Genomic DNA, 24,390 nt, shown 5'->3' on the forward strand with positions numbered 1-24,390 from the left:
GGATGGCGAAGTTTGGACGTCACAATGTTGGCCTTACATCGCTGGACGGTTCGTGTCAGTACAGAAGATAGGTATTGGAAAATTATCAATGTGCGAAGTGGCTGTGTTTGCAAGACTTGGTGAGTATTTGGATTGTAATTGGTCTGCAAAGATCTTGAATTTTTTCTAGTTCTGCTAAGAAAGTTGCTATCAAATAATTCAACATTTAACACGCCTATTGCAATTACATCTCTCTTCGCTGTGGTCGTGAGCTTGACACCTGAATCCACAATCAAATGAATCTTTCCTGCCTTCGAGGGTTTTTCTCAGGGGTATTTGGTGTTTTCCCTCCGCACTTTAAAACGCTTTGTTGTAAAACGTTAACCTTAACTTCCGTCATCGCTGGTTTTTTTATTCATTTTTAATGATTATCTTTTTGTGATTCAGTCGCAAGATTAAGCTTCCACTTTTTCCTCAGATAAGCAAGGGAAATGTGTAGACGAGGTTCGACGTAAACGAAATGAAGCTGCTCTCTACAGCCCAGGGTTATAAATCTTGTTAACACCTAAATAAAATAAAATAAATTGAATTAAATTAAAATAAATTAACAAAATGTAAAACAAAGTCACACGAGCATCAAAAGCAAAATAGGTATCAAATTAATTTTAATCTTAGGCTGCGTCCATAATGTATGGCAGGGGGGGGGGGGGGGGGGGGGGGGGGGGGGGGGGGAGGGGGGCAGGTAAAAATTTGAAATGTCCAGAATAATTCAAAAACATGCAAAAAGTTACGTTCCAAAAATTGTGCATTCCCACAAATTTTCTGATAAAAATTTGCCTATCTATCCCCCCTCAATTTCACCTGCCCCCCCCCCTCCCTCTTTGTCATGCAATATGAACTTAACCTTAGAATTGTGAATATCTCTGAAATTCAAATAACGAGAAATAAAGTAACTTCAACTTAAAAATTTTAAGATTATTAAAATCAATCGTGTTAAAAGTGTACAGCTAAGGTCAACCTAATGACATAAAGGAAGACTGCTTTATTATCCATTGTTTTCAATGCGTACGGCTCATGCGGAAGTTCGACGTCTTCTGACCTGATCTGAATCAAAGAAAAGAAAGTGGGGGGGGGGGGGGGGGGGGGGGTGGGGTGGGGTGGGTAGGGATGTGTAAAGGAGTAAGCAGAGGAGGAATGAGGCAGGGACCTTGTCACTGATTGTTGGTGATTGTTGGATCTTGGTATAACCTTTCGCTAGCGCTTTTTGCCTATCACATTTGGCTCCAAAAAAACTTGTTTGGAAATAGGTATACTTTTATGTGTAATAATTAAAATTACTAAGGCCGTGTTGCCCGCATTTTGCAATGAATGTTCTAGAACTGTGACGGCTTTGGCATTCCCAAAAACAAATACTTTACTTGGGCTACCTGTGGTATTGTTGTCATGACGGTTGCAGGACATTGTTGTCAAGAAAGTAAAGCCAAAATTAGAAGCATAAATTGTTATTTTAAATTTATTATTTATAGTGATTTTTCTTGGGTTGTGAGAAATTCATAATTGTAGACGCTATTTCCACTTTTTTGTTTTGTCTTACTTCGATAAGATAGAAACATTACTTTGAATTCAAGAATTTAAACATGCGAATCGAGATTATTTCGTGAGCGTATTTTTTCCCCTAGGTCTGTTTAACTATTTTTCTTATTCACAACAAAATTCAATATACAATTATTAATAAAATAATGGATTTTTGGTTCAGTCCTAAACCGTTCTCGCGTCTTATTCAGAAAGAACAGATATCCTTATTTACGTGACTTGTGATACTTGTCATCTTGGTAATGGGAATGTCAAACATAGTAATTATATAATGACTATAGATGCAGAGAATCCTCTAGAATATTCAATCTTGATAAATATAAAATTACTGACAGTTATGGCATTTCAATTCAAGAAATGTTAAGAGACATAAAAAATAATCTTTAAAAAAGGAAAATTGAATAAAACAAATTAAATGATTCTATTGATGATTATAATCAACTTGTCCAAAATGGGACATCAAGATTATCGTAACATAATTGTTATTGAAGAAAATTATCGAATAATTTGCTTGAAAAAGATCAACAACCAATGGAAAGAGGATTCGCCGAATCTTTAATGAGAGGGAAGAATGATAAATTTCAAATTGAAAACAAACAAGAAAATAAACTGAATAAAAGACAACGGTTGCATCTAGATTTCTGAACTTGATCTGATCAAAAATATGTGTGTTGCCGAAGAAAGCTTCAAAACCGGCTTTCACATCTAGATTGTGTATAGGAATCAATTTGGAATTCAGAAATGTTTAAACAAAATATTGGAATGGCGTTCGATTTTGCTATTTTAGCATTATTTTGAAGATGATTTGTGATCGGTGAGTAAAGTTTTTATAGTTATAATTAAGAATAACTCTTTGATTTTTTGGTTGAATCGCATAGATGGAAGTCGAAAACTACAGCGGATACTGCAATACTGACTACGACGACGACAAACTCTCACACACAAAAAAATGTTTGATCGACACCAATTCTTCTGTCATAAAACTTTATTTATTGAATCATATTATCATAATCAATAATTTAAAGCCTGTTTAAAATGCGCTTGCATTGATCGTAAGAGCCTTTCAAATGCTATTTCACATTGCGTATAGCCGAGTTTTTTTGACAAATCCCAAAGTTTTGAAAGATTTGTGGTCAACCGGAAAATTCATTTTGTATGGACATAATTTAAATTGTCTCTGACTTATAGTTTCTAAAACTTTAAAGGTTCCAGCTTCATTTGAGCTTTCTTCAGTAAAGAAATGTCGTTAGCCAACTTTGTTTGACGCTCAGTCATTTTTTCGTTTATAATAGCCTTGGTTTTTTCATATGGTTTGGGTTCGTTTTGAAAGCCATTATTTTGATTGTGGGTATGAAATGGTGTTGTCTTTGTATAACAGGCCAGAGAAAGTTTGTTTAAATATTTTTTTTTTCAAAATAAAGATCATATGGCCGAAGCACGCGTGACTGGTGGGTGGTCATCAACTCCTCTATGAAACTAGTGAGTTCACACCGTCCCGCTATCTCCACCATAATGGCTTTCTCAGTCAGCTGGTTCTCACAGTTAGTGTTTCTAAGGGGTTTTCTTCCCAAAAAAATGTCGACTTGAATCTGTTAAAGGGGAACAAATTGTATAGTTGCTTTGTCCTTTTCGAGGACTTTGGCCGAATAAAAACCCTCGATGTAAAACTAGCTGGTAAAACCGTAAATGATGTCGCTTTTATCAGTTAAAACATATTAACGATGTTTAAAATTATTACTTAATAAAGTCCAACCTCAACCATTTGATTGGCAAGAGTAGAGAAGAAAGAGCCGAAAGGAGAAGAGAGAAGAAAAAAACAGAAACTAGGCAGAGGAGACGAGAAAACAAGAAAAACAAAAAACAAAACACACACACACACACACACACACACACACAAAAAGAAGAAGAAGAAGAAGACATGAGAAAAAGTGACAAAAACAAGGCTAGAGGGAAAAAAAAGAGAAGACAAGTGAATATACTTTTAGGACTGTTTCGTTATCTATTTACATTGAGTAATGTTTCATATTTTTCAATACACAAATGTGTGGAGTCTTGATTCTGAACTTAAATGAACTGATGAAAATCTAAATATATATTTGTGTTGCATGACTTAAGCCTTGGTCAATTGCATATAACTCTCAGTGAGAAACTGAACGGGGAATCTATTGTTTACGTTCAACCGTAGTCAACTCTTAGCAGGAACGTTTGAAATCAAGAACCGGCACAAATCAGCAGAGAAATGCCAACCTAGTTTTTGTATACAGTTCAGTATACAACATGTTTCGTCCAATTAAATGTATTCTTTAAAAAAGTTGACCTTTTAACTAAATCAAGGTCAGTAAGATATTAATTCTCAATAATGTAAAACTCTGTAAAAGTTTACTCATATAACTATTTTCAACGGTTGCGAAAATAGAAAATACTCAGTGATGTATATCCCAAGTACATACACATGTTATCGACTTTTTCTCACTAAGATCAAGCTTTACTTTTTGTTCTTTGCATATTTCTTTATTTTGCATCATTTACAAAATGTTCCACCTTAGTAAAAGCGGCGTTTTTTCTCGATCGTTAGCACGTAGAGACATTTACAAATGACAAAAGAATTCTTTAAAATTCTAAATATCGAAACAATTAAAGGCATTAAAATTAAAGCATTTTTAGAAGGCATGCTGTTATGATAATGAACGCAAGTTACGACCCCACTCTGAAATCTTTCATTGCGGATTCGTTTCTAGAACGATGCTCGGCAAAGAATTCCAATTTCGCGGCATGGGGATTACAATAAAGCGAGCTCAAACATCCGTAACAATTTCCTTCAGTTTACAAATCTCCTTCCGCAGATTTCATGCATCTCTGAAGTGAGTTTATACCAGGAAAACTTAATTTCAAGGACAGAAGAAAAGTCGAATCTATAACCGGCCGATAGCTTTTAGTTGTACTTAACCAGCGCCAAAGGTAAAATGTATGTTTGAATTTACAAAATAACTGTATTTTTTTTACCTCATATGATGCGAATTCTTAACTTTAATATAGTAAAGAAGTTAAAAAAAACTCTTCTAGTTAAAACTGATTAAAGAGTAAATGTAAGAAAAACAAAATCGAAAACGATAAATGGTTGCAACTATATATCCAACGACTGTACGTCGTTCAAAAGTAGTTTAGCTCAACTTAAAAGTTCTGTGAACTCATGGTTCAGCACACCAAGACTAAGAAAACCTTTTTATTTAATTCTGCAGCATTCTTATAAAAACTCCTACATTTTTCAACACCAATAAAAATTAAATCCTTTCAACTGGAGCCAAATTTCATGATAATAATTAATTACAACCAATATTCCCTGCGAGGACGCGTCGATCCACACATAAACGACACTACTACTAATAAATCTTAGTACAATCTTGAAAACACACCATACTCCATTCGTGATCTTGTTATTTTCAATGTTTGATCGAATTTTAATTTTATCATTGATTTTTGATAACGATAATTTACTTAAAATACTGGATAAGTGCTAAGAGCTCAATAAAGAACTGTTTTTTATTAAGAGATTTTAATTCCAAATTTTTTAAAGGATTTGTACATGGTTTATTTAACTCTCGACTGATAATTACTTTACTTTAATGGCAAATTGAAAATTAAAATTGTCGATTTTATCTACTTTATACAACATTTCAGAACAATGTCGTTAGTGCTACTTGTTTTGTTCCTATGGTTACCAAACCTAGTGCAAGAACTCGGAGGTGTAATCAATGTTCCTGAAGGTAAGACCAATAGAACACAATATATGATATACAATTTATAAGTTGGCTGCTGAAAAGAAATTAACAGACAACCTATATACTTGTTAGTTCTTTATTTTTGCTAAAACTAACAAAAAAAAAAAAAAAAAAAGAAAAAAAAAAAGAAAGAAAGAAAGAAAGAAAGAAAGAAAGAAAGAAAAAGTTTCCAAATACTGTATAAAGTTATATTGTATCATTAATTTCATTCGAAAAAATGACGCACTATCATAAGGCGAGCCGTAGCGACAGAGTTAATTTAGAAGGAACAACCGTAGGTGTAGCGCACAAAAACGATAAAATAATAAAATATCGTAAATAATTTTACGAGTCCTGAATGTCAAAATTTATTTTTACCTGATAATAATCTATCAAAAATCTGAAAATTATTCATATATTGTTGTTCTTTGATAGTTTTACAAACAGTTCTTGGTCAAAAAAATAATCCAACCAGTGTAGCACAGCGTTCAAGTGAATCTTCACCGAACAGTATGGCAACAACTTCAATATATTCCTACAGCAATATAAAAACATCAACATCGCAATATTTGTATAGCAGTAAACATTCAAGTTTATCACATTACACCTGGAGCAGTGGCCCATCAAGTTTATCACAATATTCTCTTATTATTGCACCAACAAGTTCCTCACATTATTCCTATAGTACTGTACCATCAAGTTCATCACATTATTTATCTAGTACTGTAGCATCAAGTTCATCACCTTATTCATCAAGTACTGTACCACCAAGTTCATCGCATTATATATCCAGTACTGTACCATCAAATTCAGTATCACCTTATTCCTCCAGTAGTGTACCACCAAGTTCATCGCCTCATATATCCAGTACTGTACCATCAAGTCCATCGCCTTATTCATCCAGTACTGTACCATCAAGTTCAGTATCACCTTATTCCTCTAGTAGTGTACCACCAAGTTCATCGCCTTATATATCCAGTACTGTACCCACAAGTCCATCACCTTATTCCTCTAGTAGTGTAACACCAAGTTCATCGCCTTATATATCCAGTACTGTACCACAAAGTTCATCGCCTTATTCATCCAGTATTGTGTCATCAAGTTCATCGCCTTATATATCCAGTACTGTACCATCAAGTCCATCACCTTATTCCTCTAGTACTGTATCATCAAGTTCATCACCTTATTCCTCTAGCACTGTACCATCAAGCTCATCACCTTATTCATCCAGAACTGTACCATCCAGCTCATCATCACCTTATTCCTCTAGTACCGTACCATCAAGTTCATCACCTTATTTCTCTACTTCTGTACCATCAAGTCCATCACCTTATTCCTCTAGTACTGTACCATCAAGTTCATCATCACCTTATTCCTTTAGTACTGTACCATCAAGTTCATTACCTTATTCATCCAGTACTGTACCATCAAGTTCAGTATCACCTTATTCCTCTAGTACTGTACCACCAAGTTCATCGCCTTATATATCCAGTACTGTACCGTCAAGTCCATCGCCTTATTCATCCAGTACTGTACCAACAGGTCCATCACCTTATTCCTCTAGTAGTGTACCACCAAGTTCATCGCCTTATATATCCAGTACTGTACCATCAAGTCCATCACCTTATTCCTCTAGTACTGTATCATCAAGTTCATCACCTTATTCCTCTAGCACTGTACCATCAAGCTCATCACCTTATTCATCCAGAACTGTACCATCCAGTTCATCATCACCTTATTCCTCTAGTACCGTACCATCAAGTCCATCAGCTTATCCCTCTAGTACTGTACCATCAAGTTCATCATCGCCTTATTCCTTTAGTACTGTACCATCAAGTTCATCACCTTATTCCTCTAGTACTGTATCATCAAGTACATCACCTTATTCCTCTAGTACTGTACCTTCAAGTTCATCACCTTATTTATCCATTACTGGAGCATCAAGTTCATCGCTTTATTTAACCAGTACTGTACCATCAAGTTCATCACCTTATTCATCCAGTAATGTACCACCAAGTTCATCGCCTTATATATCCAGTACTGTATCATCAAGTTCATCATCACCTTATTCCTCTAGTACCATACCATCAAGTTCACCACCTTATTCCTTTACTACTGTACCATCAAGTTCATCACCTTATTCCCCTAGTACTGTATCATCAAGTACATCACCTTATTCCTCTAGTACTGTACCTTCAAGTTCATCACCTTATTTATCCATTACTGGAGCATCAAGTTCATCGCTTTATTTAACCAGTACTGTACCATCAAGTTCATCACCTTATTCATCCAGTAATGTACCAGCAAGTTCATCGCCTTATATATCCAGTACTGTACCATCAAGTTCATCATCACCTTATTCCTCTAGTACCGTACCATCAAGTTCATCACCTTATTCCTCGAGTGCTGTACCATCATCAAGTTCATCACCTCATTCCTATAGTACTGTATCATCAAGCTCCTCACCTTATTCCTCTAGTACTGTACCGTCAAGTTCATCGCCCTATTCATCAATAACTGTAGCATCAAGTTCATCATATTATTCCTCTAGTACTGTATCATCAAGTTCATCATCTTATTTAAACAGTGCTGTACCATCCAGTTCATCATCACCTTATTTCTCTACTACTGTACCATCAAGTTCACCAACTTATTCCTCTAGTACTGTATCATCAAGTTCACCACCTTATTCCTTTAGTACTGTTACATCAAGTTCATCACCTTATTCCTCTGGTACTGTACCATCGAGTTCATCATCACCTTATTCATCCAGTACTGTACCAGCAAGTTCATCGCCTTATTCCTCTAGTACTGTATCATCAAGTTCATCGCCTTATTCATCAATTACTGTAGCATCAAGTTCATCACCGAGGTCCTCTAGTACTGTATCATCAAGTTCATCACCTTATTTTTCTAGTACTGTATCATCAAGTTCGTCACCTTATTCCTCTAGTACTATACCATCAAGTTCATCACCTTATTCCTCTAGTACTGTATCATCAAGTTCATCACCTTATTTCTCTAGTACTGTATCATCAAGTTCGTCACCTTATTCCTCTAGTACTGTACCATCAAGTTCATCACCATATTTCTCTAGTACTGTACCATCAAGTTCATCACCTTATTCCTCTAGTACTGTATCATCAAGTTCATCACCTTATTCATCCAGGACTGCACCATCAAGTTCATCAACACATTATTCGTCAAGTACTGTACCATCAAGTTCGTTGCCTTATTCCTCTAGTAAAGTACCATCAAGTTCACCATCACCTTATTCCTCTAGCACTGTGCCATCAAGTTCATCACCTTATTTATCCAGGACTATACCATCAAGTTCATCACTTTATTCATCGAGTACTTTATCATCAAGTTCATCATTTTATTCCCCTAGTACTGTACCATCAAGCTCATTTTCGTATTCGACAAGCAGTGTACTTTCAAGTTTATCACCTTATTCTTCCAATATTTTAGCTTCAAGTTCATCACCGTTTTCTTCTAGTATTGTACCATCTAGTTTATCACAATACTACTACGGGAGGAGTGCGTCATCAGCGACATCAGAATTTTCCTACAGGTATTATCTTTCAAGTTCATCACAATATGTTTGGATGACTGTTCCATCAACTTCATCCATATATACCCCTAGCAGGGTTTCCAGTCTGTTTTCAAGCAGCGCACTTGCTATTACTTCCAATTTTCCTTCAACCGTCACACTATATTCTACTATGCTGGTAAGCAGTTCTGCATATAGTCCTTTTACTGTGTCTGCAAGCAGCACATCAAACCTTGCTTCTATGACAATTTTACCAAAAAATAGCTTTTCTACTATGTCAACCCAAAACAATTCACCGTACACTCTCTCTGAAATAACACCTACCAACACACCAGGAGACACAATGACTTCAAACATTTCTCCAAGTAGCTACTTCCTTTCAAGTTCTTCAGCTATGTCAACCATCAGCACGCCATCTAGTGCCTCTTTTCAGACAGAAGGCAAAATATCACACAGTTCTCCTATTGTTTCTTTAAGCAACAGCGACTTTGCAGTTACTTCAAGTGAAATATTACATGTTTCTGTTACTTCGACAATTGTCACGCAAAAAAGTGCGTCTAAAGTATCCTCGGGAACATTATCACTCAGTTCCAAAGTATCGTATTCAAGCAGCTCGTCGTATAGTTCCACTGCATTGACCGCAAATGGCAGCACACGACACATTGTTCCAGCAGTGAATTCAACAATAATGCCACATACCTCAACTGTGCATCAGTCAAGCAACATCTCCACCCTCTCAAGTCAAAGTGAAATCTACTTTATTTCATCTTCAGCTACTGCAAGATATACTCCAGCTGTCTTGCCAACAAACACCGTTTATTTGGTTTCTTCCAACAGCAGTATTGCCAATTTTTCATCGTCGTCAGAAAAAGGTACAACTTTCAGCGATATAGCGGGGTCAGCTAGCATTACTCAATACCGTTTAACTACGCTGTCATCTATTCATTCAAATCCATCAAAATATTCTATATTTCCCACACATTCATCATTCGCACAATATTCCTTGAGGAACACGCCTTCATTTTATTCAAACTCCATTTCTCCAAGTACATTAGAATATTCAACAAATACAGTGTCTTCATTAACAAACTCCTACAGCAAAATGTCTTCAATTGTTTCCATATATTCTCCAGTTATTAAGCTTTCAAACGCATCACAACATTTCTTAAAAAGCATAAGTACAAGTTCTTCACAATATTCATTGAGCAGCATAATTTTAGACTCATCTTACATTATACCATCACCATTTTCCATAACCACCGTCTCTTCAGATTTGCCATTGTCTTCTTCAAGTAGTGCGTTTTCAAGTTCATTAGATTTTTCCAACGCCCAACTGCCAAGTAGCGTCTCAGCAACGCTATCAACATACCTTTCGACAAGTATACGAACTTTGGATTTATCAGCACGTTCATCAACTATCATAAATACAAACGCCTTACAACAGTCAAGCAACTTGCTTTCAGGAATATCAAAATATTTTTCCAGCGTATTAACCTCAAGTTCTACAGAGTACCCGTACAGCACTAAACATTCGAATTCCCTGAACTTTTCATCAAATACACTACCAGGGTTCATAATAAGTATCCCCTCAAGCGCAACTCCAAGCACTTTACCTTCAAGTTTATCACAGCAGTATATGAGTACCATTCTTTCAATTTCGTTAAGAAATACTCCAAGCAACGCCTTGTCAGAAATAAGTAGTATCCTATCAAGATCATCTGTGTATTCTATATATTCCGCACCTTCAAGAAGTATACCTTTAAGTTCACCTGAAGGTTATACTACCACCATACCTGTTTTAAGTTCGTTGGGTTATTTGTCAAACATCGTATCTTCGAATTTCTATGTTACGAGAACCACCTCCTCGAGCTCATTTGTATACCCAACGAAGCCCAACACGTCTCAAAGTTCATCAGAACATCGTGGGATCGTCACACCTTCAAGTTCATTAGAATATTCTTCAAACAGTTTGCCTTCAGATTTCTCGGCATATTTAACAAGTAACACTCCTTCCAGCTCATTTGTACCTTCTACAAATGCCATGCCTCCAAGTCCATCACAATATTATGTAAGCGTCACCCCTTCAAGTTGGTTAGAACATTCTTCAAGCAGTGCACAATCAGATTTCTCGGCTTATTTATCAAGTACCACTTCTTCAAGCTCATTTGTATCTTCCACAAATGCCCTGTTTCGAAGTCGATCAAAATATAACGTAAGCGTCACACCTTCGAGCTCGTTAGAACATTTCTCAAGCAGTCTACAATCAAATTTCTCGGCTGATTTATTAAGTATTATTCCTTCGAGCTCATTTGTATCTTCCACAAATCCCCTGTTTCGAAGTCGATCAAAATATAACGTAAGCGTCACACCTTCGAGCTTGTTAGAACGTTCCTCAAGCAGTGTACAATCAAATTTCTCGACTTACTTATCAAGTACCACTCTTACGAGCTCATTTGTATCTTTCACAAATGTCTTATCTCCAAGTCCATCACAATGTTATGTGAGCGCTACATCTTCAAGTTCGTTAGAACGTTCTTCAAGCAGTCTACAATCAGATTTCTCGGCTTATTTATCAAGTATTAATCCTTCAAGCTCACTTGTATATTCTACAAATGCCCTTTCTCGAAGTCGATCAAAATATAAGGTAAGCGTCACACCTTCGAGCTCGTTAGAACATTCCTCAAGCAGTGCACAATCAAATTTCTCGGCTTATTTATCAAGTATTAATCCTTCAAGCTCACTTGTATATTCTACAAATGCCCTTTCTCGAAGTCGATCAAAATATAAGGTAAGCGTCACACCTTCGAGCTCGTTAGAACATTCCTCAAGCAGTGTACAATCAGATTTCTCGGCATATTTATCAAGTATTATTCCTTCAAGCTCATTTGTATCTTCCACGAATGGATTGTCTCCAAGTCCATCACAATATCATGCAAGTGTCACACCTTCAAGTTCGTTTGAACATTCTTCAAGCAGTCTACAATCAGATTTCTCGACCTACTTATCAAGTACCACTCTTACGAGCTCATTTGTATCTTCCACGAATGGATTGCCTCCAAGTCCATCACAATATTATGTGAGCGCCACACCTTCAAGTTCGTTAGAACATTCCTCAAGCAGTCTAAGATCGGATTTCTCGTCTTCTTTAACAAGTAGCATCAACTCAAGTTCATATGAATCTTCTACAAATGCTCTTTCTCGAAGTTCATCGCAATATTTTGCGAGCGTCACAGAACATTCCTCAAGCAGTTTCCAGTCAGATTTTTCATCTTATTTAACGAGTACCATCCTTTCAAGCTCATCTTTATCTTCCACAAATGCCCTGCTTCCAAGTCCACCACAACATTATACGAGCATCACACCTTCAAGTTCGTTAGAACATTCTTCAAGCAGTCTACAAGCAGATTTCTCGACCTACTTATCAAGTACCACTCTTACGAGCTCATTTATATCTTCCACATATGGATTGTCTCCAAGTCCATCACAACATTATACGAGCGTCACCCCTTCAAGTTGGTTAGAACATTCTTCAAGCAGTCTACAAGCAGATTTCTCGACCTACTTATCAAGTACCACTCTTACGAGCTCATTTGAATTTTCCACGAATGGATTGTCTCTAAGTCCATCACAATATTATGTGAGCGCCACACCTTCAAGTTCGTTAGAACATTCCTCAAGCAGTCTACGATCGGATTTCTCGTCTTCTTTAACAAGTAGCATCCCCTCAAGTTCATATGAATCTTCTACAAATGCTCTTTCTCGAAATCTATCACAATATTTTGCGAGCGTCACGGAACATTCCTCAAGCAGTTTCCAGTCAGATTTTTCATCTTATTTAACAAGTAGCATCCACTCAATTTCACCTGTATCTGCAAAAAATGCCACGCCTCTAAGTCCATCAAAACATTTTGCGATTGTTACACCTTTGTTAGAACATTCCTCGAGCAGTTTCCGGTCAGATTTCGCATCTTATTTAACAAGTATCACTCGTTCAAGTTCATCTGCATCCTCCAAGGAGACCATATCTTCAAGACTTCCAGAGTATTCAATAACCAAGATAGCTTCAAGTTTACCAGAGTACTCTCCAACTTTAATCAAAACACCTCCAGGTTCACGTGAAATTGATTCGTCATCTATCGTTATAACATCTTCTGTATCTTACACTAACGACAGTGATCTTCAAACATCGCATTCAAGCACTACAACTCCCGTTAGTAACAACATCCAGTCATCAATAACCAGCCATTCCAGTTCACGTACTCTACTTATAAATCCCTTGTCCTCAACGACGAACACGCATACGTCTGGTTTACACATTTCCCCATCCACTGCAAGTGCATTGCAAGTTTCCATTTCTTTCTTCGTAAATGCAAGCGTTTCTCTGAACTCAACGACACACAACAGTAAGAAAACTAAAAATATTATTTATTAAAAAAATGCAGCTAGCGTTTTCGTCCCATGAATTCTCGGTCGTAAGTGACAGAGAAAAACTGGAAGCAAAACACTCCTGGGAGCATATTGAGGGTACTCAAACCAGAAAACTTGGGTACTATTTTTCGAATAATACCTTTCATTTTGTAGATAATTTTCATTTGTATTCACTTACTTGCAGCAAATAGCACAAAGAATAGCACAACAGAGTATCGTCCAACATCTCCTTGGTCTGAATGGAGTTCTTGTGACAAAAGTTGTGGGGGAGGCGCACGGCATCGTTTTCGTTATTGCTCTAAACAACTTAGCAGTGGAATCAGTTGTCATCCCACTGAAAGTGAGGGATGTAACTTTCAGCAATGTCCAAGTAAGGGAAACAATCACTTTGCGCTACATAAACGACTAGTTCAAATAAACCATAACATTGTTTTGCTTATCTAACTTATCTATCTATCTATTTGACTAAGAAAAAGACTGAAGAGCGAAGTTGTTTCTCTTTTGAAGGTAGTACTGATGCAAAGCGGCGTGGACCTAAGGCGTCTTAATATGTTATATTATAGACCAAACCACTTTGGGCGTTATGATTTCCCGTTTTAGACCACGTGTCATTCCCTAGAGGAACATTTCTTTTTGGAAACTACTCAAACATAAAAGTCTTATTCTTTCTAAGGGAAATACAGTTCGTAAGTGTCCTTCTCATCGTACTCGATAATAACTGAACCTCAGGGACTTTTGTTTGTATTGAATTCACTGATTTTTTTTTTGGCCGTTCTCGGTTCACTAGTTATCAATTTTTACTACTATAACTGTATTAATTATTATTATACTTAAAAAGCGCAAATTAGCATAAAAAGGGGACAGTGAATTTGGTCCATTGTAAACGTTACTTACATGATTTTGCTATCGAAATGTGTGTGTAGTAAATGGTGGTTGGACACTATGGAGTACTTGGCAGAAATGCAACAAACCATGTGGAGATGGATTGCAGTTTAGAAAGCGAATTTGTTCTAACCCGGAGCCACAGTATGGTGGTGCAAGTTGCGTAGGAAAAGGTGAAGAATCAAGGCCATGCGAAGGAAATGCTCCATGTCCAAGTATGTGACTATTAAATCTTCTAATTTTGACAATAGTTCTATTGTACTGACTGTCTTTTTTCTGCTCACATCTTAGATTTAGGCTCTCACCCGTCAAATTTACAATGATTCTGTACTTGCTCATTTTCGATAGTCGGAAGTTGAGGGAGACATGATAAGTGCATTGTCTCATACCTTAGCTTTCCTTCTTTTTTGCAGAGGTCATGACAATGTACGTAATCAGATTACTGGATGAAACATGGAATGATGCACTAACCAGTCTCAGCTCTCCTGAAAGCAAAAATCTGATCCAAAAGTTAAGATCGAATGTAAGTATACTTACACAGACTTGCATAAGAAAAAATAGACGTACACAATAATAACAAAAAAAAATTTTTTTTAAATTAAGAAAGGGTTTTAAATATTAAATAAGCAATAACGAGGACGACGACAAAAACATTTTTTCGCAGAATCATTGGTAAATGCATTTGCTCTTTTCAGGTTAATAAGTATTACGATGGCGAAAATGTGATGGCTGATTTTGTTGTTATCCAGTTCAGGTAAGTTAAAACATTTTGCCCTTAACATCTAATTTTTTCACGTCGCTGCATTATTGATCTCTTAACACAATTCTTATATTTATCTTAAAGCATTTATACTATTTATATATCTTTTTATCTCTTTGGTAAAAACTAATACCAATAATAGTATGGTATATTTTTGTTTCAACTTTTTTAGGCCAGGAAGCGTAATAGCTACTTTTAACATCACATACGAATTCGTGGACTCGTTACAAATTCTGAAAGTGCAAGAGGATTTGACATCCGGAAAACTAAACAATTTGAATGCGCAGCTTATGGACATAATACCAATAATCGGTAGGTATATAACACCATAGAGCAACATCATAAACTTGGTTTTGATATTCAACTGTTTAATTATTTTTGGACGATAAGCTACGCTGTTTCTTTTAGCATACAAAGAAGAAGGGAAAGGAAGAACTTGACTGGAAAGGAAGAACTTGACTAGAAAAGAAATTAGGAATCTTTAAGATTTTGAAGAATTGGAATTTTTGAACAAAAAAGGAAGTTCGAAAGGAAATATTCGTTCAAATTTATCATTTTACCTTATGATGTGTCGAATCGAAAGTTGTGAACGTTACTTTTGGAGAAATGTTAAATATGCACATTCATTATAACTATTTGAAAGACAAGACCTAAACAGTTAAACAAAGAGTAAACTATTTTTAAAAACATATTAGTTCCCAGTCAGGCCCCAAACATCACCTACGCTAATCACATAAGCTCAACGGGGATTAGAATCCAATGGACAGCGGTGGCTGCAGAGTTCCTCGGTGGCGCCCCTCTCGCTGGCTACGTTATATTTTACAAGGAAACCAGTTTGAAATTTGAGCAAAATAGGCAGAAAAAGGTTCCTCCAGGCGTAACCCAGGCAGAAATCAATGGATTGAAGAAGTTTTTTTCTTACACGATGAGAGTTTTGGCTTATACTGCAAATGGTAATGGAATAGCAAGTGATCCTGTTGTGATCTCTACTGATGAAGACAGTGAGTATCAATCTCAAGATTTTTGTTATAAAATTAGAGAAACTGAAAAGTCGACAATGAAGCATTTGACATTTACCTCCCTCCCTCCCTCCCTCCCTTCCTCCCGCCCCAAAACCTACTTCATTGTTTACTTGCTGCTTGCTTTGCTTAGTCAAGTGTCATATTGGTTGATATGTTTGAAGTTAATCAAGTATTGCATTGGCTCAAAAAAAATCGCTTTCACAAATTTTCAGGGCCAAGCCTTGAGCCTCAAAATGTCCTTGCCAAGCCGCAATCATCTACATCAATAACAGTCACTTGGGATCACATACCAGAAGATATGATCCACGGTATTCTACAGGGTTACACTATCTTCTATAGAGCAATAGACGAAACCTCTTTTAGTGAGATGAATGTTGGCGCAACTGATATCTACGCTCGAGTTCCAGACCTTCGCAAGTACACGTTCTACTTGGTGTCGATCTGTGGCAGGACGTCTAAAGGTTGTGGCGTTAGAAGCCAAACTGTCATGGTCCGAACGTTAGACGATGGTAAATGTTTTTTTACTGTTGGATTTTGAAATAATAAAAAATATATATAATTTCTCAATAATGTACCTCTGGACTTTGCTCGGGAACCCATTTTAGTGTTTCAAGTTAGTTGTCCTGAAGTGGTACTTGGCATAATTACTGAGTGATTTTTATGTATTCTTAATCACTCTAACTGGTGCTCTAAACGCATCTTTTTGCATATGGTAATTTTAAAAGCGAGTTTTTCTTGTGAAATAGAAATAAATGAATGCAAATTGCATCACATTGCTATTTGGAAATTTACGCTGTCACAATTAATAAATTTCAGGCATCTACAAGCGGTGAATTTTATGGCTAATATTTTCTATTAAATTCTATTTAGTTAAAGCTTTTACGTTTTACACAAAAAATAAGTCGTATAATTTTTCGTTTTTTAGCTCCTTCCTTACCACCAGCAAATGCTTTCGTTCAAAATCTCACGTCAACCACCGAGCTGCAGATTAGCTGGGGCCAAATACCACGTGGTCACGTTAATGGGGACCTGATTGGCTACGTACTCAAGTATAAGCTCTTAGTATGGATGGATGAGGACATGTACTACGAAGAAGAGAGAGAAAGAATATTTGGACCAAATGATTATTCTACTACACTAAACCAATTAAATGTTGACGGAATCTATAGACTGGGCATTGCAGCTTTCACAAGGATAGGAAGGGGACCATTTGCTTATGTTTATGGAAGTAAGTTCTGAGTTAAATTATTTAAATAATAATGAAGACCTTTGATGTTCAGGTATACTTTGGCAACTACACAACACAATTTCTTTTGCTGTGTTACTAATAACTCGTTCTGGCTGACATTTATAAAAAATCCTACATTTCCTTGACCTCCTTTTTTAGCATGACTTGACATTATCGTTGCTTTTGAATGTATCGTACTCAGTTAGTGCCTTTAAAAAATTGTTGCTGTTCTTGTTATATATCTTTTCCCCGTATACATCACGCAACACCTTTCCTGAGTAAATGCGTAATTTATCATCATTTTTTACATTTGCCAGAGACTTGCAGATGTCCTAAAGTCTTATACACAAACTACTGGAACTATCAACCGTATACAAGAAAGCTCTCTAGTGGAGCGATTGGAGGGCTCTTCCCTGAAATTGTCTTCAAAATGACTGAATGGGCTTGCGGCGTGTGTACCAATGGTCATGGGAAGACTATGATCAATACACTAGCAAACGGCAAAGGACGTGCCTCATTCAAATCTAGCAATATTGATCTGTTAAATGATATCGACGATGTTCCTGAAATCAGCTTTCCAGTCCATGGGACTAAGTACATGAGTAAATATGGAGGTTCCTACAAATACGTACACTTGATCGATTCACCTGGGATAGCTTTTATCACGGTGGCCGAGCCACCAGATTCCTCTTCATTGGCTGTTATGCAGTCTATATTTGATTGCTTTCCTCTTCTCCTCATTGCTTTGTCTATGGCATTTATGGCAGGGGTCGTCATATGGATTCTGGTAAGTTGATTGTTATTGTTACTTATGATAAGATATACTTTTTTGGGTTTTGCAGTTCATTAAATTTGTCCACGGAAATAGTAGAAGAGAAAAATTTTCGAAAACAGATTTAACTTCTTACAGTATTTTCAACGCAAATAACTGTACTTTCATAGGCCAGCTATTATTTTCTTTAACGCAGATTTTTTCTCATGGTTTTTCCATTAAATGTTTTAGGAATCAAGAGATAATCCCGAGCAGTTTCCGACTAGTTTTGTTAAGGGAGTAGGTGAAGGATTTTGGTGGTCATTCATTACTATGACAACCTTAGGGTGAGTACATATGACACATTGATCTGTAAGCCTTTCGTTGTATTAAAGTGTCATAGTATCAAAGAAGGGAATCGAGTTAAGAATTGTTTAGCAGCGGTAAAACAATCACCTAGAGGTCATCTCTAGACTTTCAAACTCGATTCTTGGGCTGGGTATAATATGTGAGGAAATCGTGTTGGGTCTCTCTCTCGATTTGCACTATGGTTTTTCTCCACACAGTAAATCGGATAGGACGGTTTTGACCCCTATAGTGGCCTCCTTAAAGTAGGGCTATTTTGGCACTACCGGTAGGGGCCATTTTTTTAAGCTTTGATTTTGGGACTGTTTTAGCCCCTTATGTGAATTTTTTCCCTGATTTGGCCTAGTTGAGGGTGCCAAAACAGTACTGATAGACCCATACCAAAATGGCTTCTGTGGGGCCAAAATGGCATTGTTCTATTTTGGCCTTAGCCTGGGCTAAAATAGGACTACTTTGAAAAATCCAAAATGGCTCTCTGGGGCCAAATTGGTCCTCTCAAATTGACTGTGCAGGTTCCCTTCCTCCGCAAAACATATGCCAAACTCCAATTCGATCCATGAGCACTAGCACTAGCCGTATCCTGACTTGATTCAAGCCAGGTTTGTTTCAGGATTCGATTTGCTAGTATATGCCGTGCCCTGACTTAGATCAGTCTAGACGGTTTCGAGTTGGCTGTTGGTTGGTCGGTTGTTATCCTTTGTTATGGCCGCGTAAAAACTGGGGCGAAAGCCACACGTTTCGGTTTTTAAGATCGCCCTCAGTCCCGCGCGGCTATTTTCGCTCGGCAATGCTCAGCAATGGACAAAAAAAAAAAAAGGAGTGAAAACCACCCTCAAACGGCTCAGATCAACCCAGAGAATACCTCAGGATTTGACTTGTAAGATAGTCGTGCCCTGCCTTTGATAAGCCTAGAGGTTGTTTCAGGATTTGATCTGTGAGTTAGCCGTGCCCTGACTTAGATCAGCCCAGAGGTTGTTCCAGGGTTTGATCTGTGAGTTAGCCATGCCCTGACTTAGATCAGCCCAGAGGTTGTTTCAGGGTTTGATCTGTGAGTTAGCGTTGCCCTGACTTAGATCAGCCCAGAGGTTGTTTCAGGGTTCTATCTGTGAGTTAGGCCATGCCCTGACTTAGATCAGCCCAGAGGTAGATTCAGGGTTTGATATAATTGATAATTGATTTATTTCATTGTAGATATGGTGATCGAGCTCCTGTTACCATCCTTGGTCGTCTCTTTGGAATATTTTGGACTTTAGCTGGCTTAGTGGTTTTGTCTGTTGTGGTTGGTGCAATCAGCTCTTCCCTAGCAACCGTCTCCATGGATACCAATGTACCACTCTACGGAACTAAAGTAAGAATATTTGTTTGTTGTATTTATATTTTATGCAACTAATAATGCAAAAGATAATAATAATGATGACGATAACGATGATTCACGATGCTGCAGATGATGATAATTATAATACACACTTTATTTACTGAGGATGATGGTCAACGACTATGATGAAGATGACAAAGATAATGATGATGGTGATGAACATGATGATGTTGATGATGGTAATGATTACGACGACGATGATGATAATGACTATGATGATAATGATGATGAAGATGATGATGCTATAAAACTAATAATTATCGTTTATACCAATAAAGTACTTTCTAGTGTTGGAACATTAAGCTCTATCCTGTGTTAAATATTACTTTAAGTTTTGATTTGCTGAGAGGGGGGAGCTACTCTTCAAAAGCATGTAGACATCGATATTATTTGCTGATCATTTTTTATTACTTTGCATGTTTTTTAGATCGCCGCTTTTCAAAATTCTTCTGAGCACCAGTACGGCGTTCTGAAAAACTCCAAAATGAATACAGGTAAGATAGGCTAACCAACGTAAGTAACTTGCAACAGCTTGCATTCACAAACTCATGGAGAAAGAAAGCGCGTTGTCTCTAGCCGCAATATAGTTCATGCCTGGGATTGAATTGTCGAATCTCGACTGAACTGCATGTGGCGTGAGTTTAGTTTGTTTTGTGATATGTTGTTTTCTGCGCGCCTTGCCAAAATTAACATACGAATTGAGTGTTGTGTTTCGTAAATAGTGAATGTAGTAGCGTTAATTAATATGCGTCGGTGTGGAGCCAATATGACGGAAGAGCCTTCACGGGGAGTGATGTTTGTAAAATACAATTATTGTTCTAAATCCAGAGCAACAGTACGAAAGCATCGAGGCAATTCAAAAAGCATTGGTTGACCGAGAAGTAAAAGGCGCTCTTATCGATACGTATGTGGCAGCCGAGAACAAGGATGTATTGTTCAGTGATGAAGACATCACAGTGAGTAAACTGATTGACTCCTCGTTCGGATACGGTGTCGTTCTTTCCGGAGCTGGTGTCTTCATCGAGAATCGCTGTCGCGATTACTACAAAAAAAATCGCAAAGAAATCTTTGACTTGGTCCAATCAAACACCGACGAAATTGAGGTGAGTAAACCACAGCCAACCCAGACTAGATAAACCTAACTGAAAATAAATTCTAAAGGACATTTTTATTGAAGTTTGATTAAATTATAAAACCAGTCAAACATATGCGCATGCGCCAAAGCAAGTAGGTGAGCCCGCAACTTTACCCAAAACCGCTGACTCGTTTTTTAATCCTGTCATCATAAACACCTAACTTAGTGTGTATATATACAACATGGGTGGGAAATCAAACACCGAAGACATCGCGCAAGTAAAAATCCACAGGAAGCCCACCCTATATTAAAGCTAAAAACGACGGTCTTATTTTTTTAACCATATATTAAGATATTCGTCAATTCATTGGCCTCGCTACATCATAGGGTAAACGCGCACTGTGAACCTGCAAGTGGGTTCATTTTGCAGAGGAATAAAAAGCGGGAGAACCCGAAGAAAAACCCTCCAAGCACAGGGAAGAACCGATAATCAACTTATATGTGAACTGACCAAAACAGCAATTAGATGAGAGCCAGCGCATTAGCATGGAACACCTTTTTGGACAAGGTTAAAAATAACTTACTCCAAAAATGCGCCTAAAACGTCCTATATAATTGATATTTCTCTCGGTTCCTTTAATTTACTCGCTCCAAAAATAAAGCAATCATATTTACTTTCCTATGGCTAACAAATTAAAAGTCTAATAAGCATGCTCAATATATTACAATTTTTAAATTTACATTTGAACAGAAAAAAAAATATTAACAATTTCATTGTTCTTTTTGCATTTTTAGGCCCCAGCAGTGCCCGGATCAGTACAGAAAAGTTCAGGCTTATTCAATCCGAATTCTCCATTAATAAAAATGTCCTGGTTGGGGACGTCTTGTGGCTTGATACTTGGTATACTGGCAGGCCTTTATTGGCACTATGCAGTGTACAAGAAACAAATTAAAGAGCTCGAAAATAAATGTAAGGTCACCAAAAATAGATTGCTGCTTGATAGACTTATGGAAAAAAATATTTCTTAATCAATAGTTTTCTTTTCTTTTCTTTCCTTCGTTTGATTAGTTAGGTATTGTTTTATTGATTACCTTGGTTATATGTCGATCTTTTGACGTTTTATGGTTTGACATTTTTGTGTGTATTTTTCGCATTTTCTATTATGTATTTTTTATTTGTTAATATTGGTTGTTTCTGTCTTATTTTCTTTCGTTATTTATTCGTGTGTGCTTTTAATTCGATATTCATTGTTTTATGGAATACTTTCGTTCCCAGTCTCTTTTGGCATTTTGTTTTCCTTGTTTGTTCAACTACGTTTCATTATAAATTTCTGATTTTTTTTTTTTTTTAATTTGTTCTTCTCCTTTTCACTTGTTTTATTCCTTTTTGTCGATGATTGGTTTACGGTTAATGATTCGTCTTCGTATAATTTAATTCCTGTTATTCATTTTAAATCTTTTATGTCGAGAAAAGAAAATTCCAGATGCCTTAGAAAGATGGGGAAAAAAAGCCTTTTATTTTCATTCCATTTTCGTTAATCTGTTTTCATTTCACTAACAGACAGGTGACGAAACAAATTCACAAAAAGTTATTACTTTTTCCTTTCTTATAATTAAGAAGGAGCGCCATTTTTAATTTTCTTGATCCATTTCTTTGTAATACTTGTGTTAATGACCCAATTTTCATACAAGCTCTCAAAGCGTGTGAGCGTTTGTAATTGACCGAAACGATTAGGGAAAAAAAACCAACTAGAAAATATTAATTTGTGAAAACATTCAATCTTATTTCCTTAGCTTAACAAAATCTTTGCCGGGTGTATTCATTTTCCTAAATCTATCCTTTCCTCGTATTCTAAAGGCCCATTTAGTTCGGTTGTGCTTTAATACTTTCGTGCGCTATTCCCTTGCTTATTATTTCATTTGTTTAACATTAGAGACTCAGAAGACAGGTTGATATTGGATAAGAATCAAATTTGAGCTAGAAGAAAAATTAAACATGTGGTCTGAAATGGAAAACAATAACCATACCCAATCTACAGTATAAGGCCCCGTCCACACGTATCCGCAAATTTTTAAATCCGCAAATGTTTTTTTGCGGATACGGGTTGCGTCCACACGTGTCCGCAAATTTTTGTGTTCGTATCCGCAAATTTTACGAAAACGGATACGTGTGGACGGTGAAAACGATTCGGATACGCTGCGTGTGGACGCAAACATTTTCGTATCCGCAAAAAATAATTGGCGGATACACAATTTTCCGGATACGTGTGGACGGGGCCTAACATCATCCTATCCATGCTATATTAATTTTACTAACATATTATTGCCAGTATCTATACATATGTATGTAAAACATTAATTTATTAGCCAACATCCGAAAGACGGTTTACCTGTAATAAGGAGGTTAATAAATAAATCTAATCTAAATCTATACCAACGTCATTGTACGAAACAAATTAATGTTTAAAGATCAAAGGCTTTACTAAAGGTGTAAAAATTGATTATAAATTTCATTATTGGAAATAATCCCAAATATTGGCTACGGCCAGTTCACACTGACACCCATTGATGTTATTTTCTACATTATTTTTTCCTTCTTTATTTCAGTGGAAGTTAACAAAGAAGAGATTGAAAAAAATCTACAGTACAAAGCAATCGTAATTAAAGAGTTGACTACAATGCTGGAAGACTTCCACTCCAAGATGAACAGTCTTGAAAAACAAAGAAAATTACACAAACAGAAGTGTCAATTGTGTTCTAAAGAAAATGATGTTGCATCTTTTTGTAGTCTGAACACTACAAGCTCACACTATTACTGTTAAGATATTTAAAACACATTTTGAACATACTTACTGTAACTGGGTAAAATATTATTACTATATTATTATATTAATATTTATGGCATATCGAACATGGGAAGTTCGATCTTAAATAAATAAATAAATAAATCACTTTATTTAAGTGTCTAGTCGTTCTAGCGCTTTCGCACTAATTGGGGACACTTTTCGCTCACACGCACTACCACTACATTTAATATTCTATGCACACAATGCTCAACTCACATGTTGATTTTTACGGAGGGAGGAAACCGGAGAACCCGGAGAAAACCCTCGTAGCATAGGAGAGAACAACACATCAAACAAACTCAATTCACATGTGGCGACCGCAGGGCTCGAACCAGCGACCCGACCCGTTGGACTCACAGCGGTGAAAGACGACGCGTTAGCCGCGAACGCCACCCATGCTACCCGTTATCGTATTATCTGTTATCGTATTTTGTTATGTATATGAAAGGAAAAAATAACGAATTACAGCCTCTTCTCATTTGAGGCAGGTTTTAAGTCTGTTAGACTTTTGAAAGTAAAAAATGGTTTTCAAACCTGATTATCAGGCTCTAAACCCGGTTGGGGCCTGATACTCAGGTTAATGGCCCTCAAACCATGCTAACCTATCGCGAACTTAACCGCAAATATTTTTCTTCAAATTGGTATCTTTATTCAATGTCCTGACAAACGATCCTAACATTAAATTTGACCCCAACATTTAGCCCACTTTTATTAAATGTTGGGTCAAATATTGGGTCAAAATATTGGATAAGGTTGCCTTGTCAAATGTGGTGT

The 24,390-nt window shown here is 36.7% G+C and overlaps 1 protein-coding gene across 3 annotated transcripts; it reads left to right on the forward strand.

The window, feature by feature from the left end:
* LOC116305827 (uncharacterized) lies at window positions 1-23,726 on the forward strand. 3 transcript variants are annotated; one of them, XM_089033274.1, is made up of 18 exons: window positions 1-119; window positions 5,251-5,336; window positions 5,766-13,286; window positions 13,496-13,681; window positions 14,235-14,408; window positions 14,607-14,716; window positions 14,889-14,947; window positions 15,126-15,265; window positions 15,649-15,954; window positions 16,188-16,484; window positions 16,901-17,203; window positions 17,521-17,990; window positions 18,207-18,301; window positions 19,512-19,668; window positions 20,123-20,189; window positions 20,524-20,798; window positions 21,566-21,740; window positions 23,378-23,726. In XM_089033274.1, the coding sequence occupies exons 2-18, from the start codon at window positions 5,255-5,257 to the stop codon at window positions 23,590-23,592; spliced, it is 10,632 nt and encodes a 3,543-aa protein (XP_088889400.1). In that variant the 5' UTR covers window positions 1-119; window positions 5,251-5,254; the 3' UTR covers window positions 23,593-23,726. The 3 variants fall into 3 exon arrangements, with proteins under 3 accessions (XP_088889400.1, XP_088889399.1, XP_031571659.2); XM_089033273.1 differs by lacking the exon at window positions 1-119 and adding an exon at window positions 4,168-4,530; XM_031715799.2 differs by lacking the exon at window positions 1-119 and adding an exon at window positions 4,184-4,530 and having other exon boundaries at window positions 5,766-9,755.
* Window positions 23,727-24,390: the final 664 nt, after the last annotated feature.

Source organism: Actinia tenebrosa, unplaced genomic scaffold, assembly GCF_029948245.1.
Source record: "Actinia tenebrosa isolate PJP-AT-01 unplaced genomic scaffold, QUT_ActTen_1.0 PGA_scaffold1__47_contigs__length_23844297, whole genome shotgun sequence".
NCBI classification, from domain to species: Eukaryota; Metazoa; Cnidaria; class Anthozoa; order Actiniaria; family Actiniidae; genus Actinia; species Actinia tenebrosa.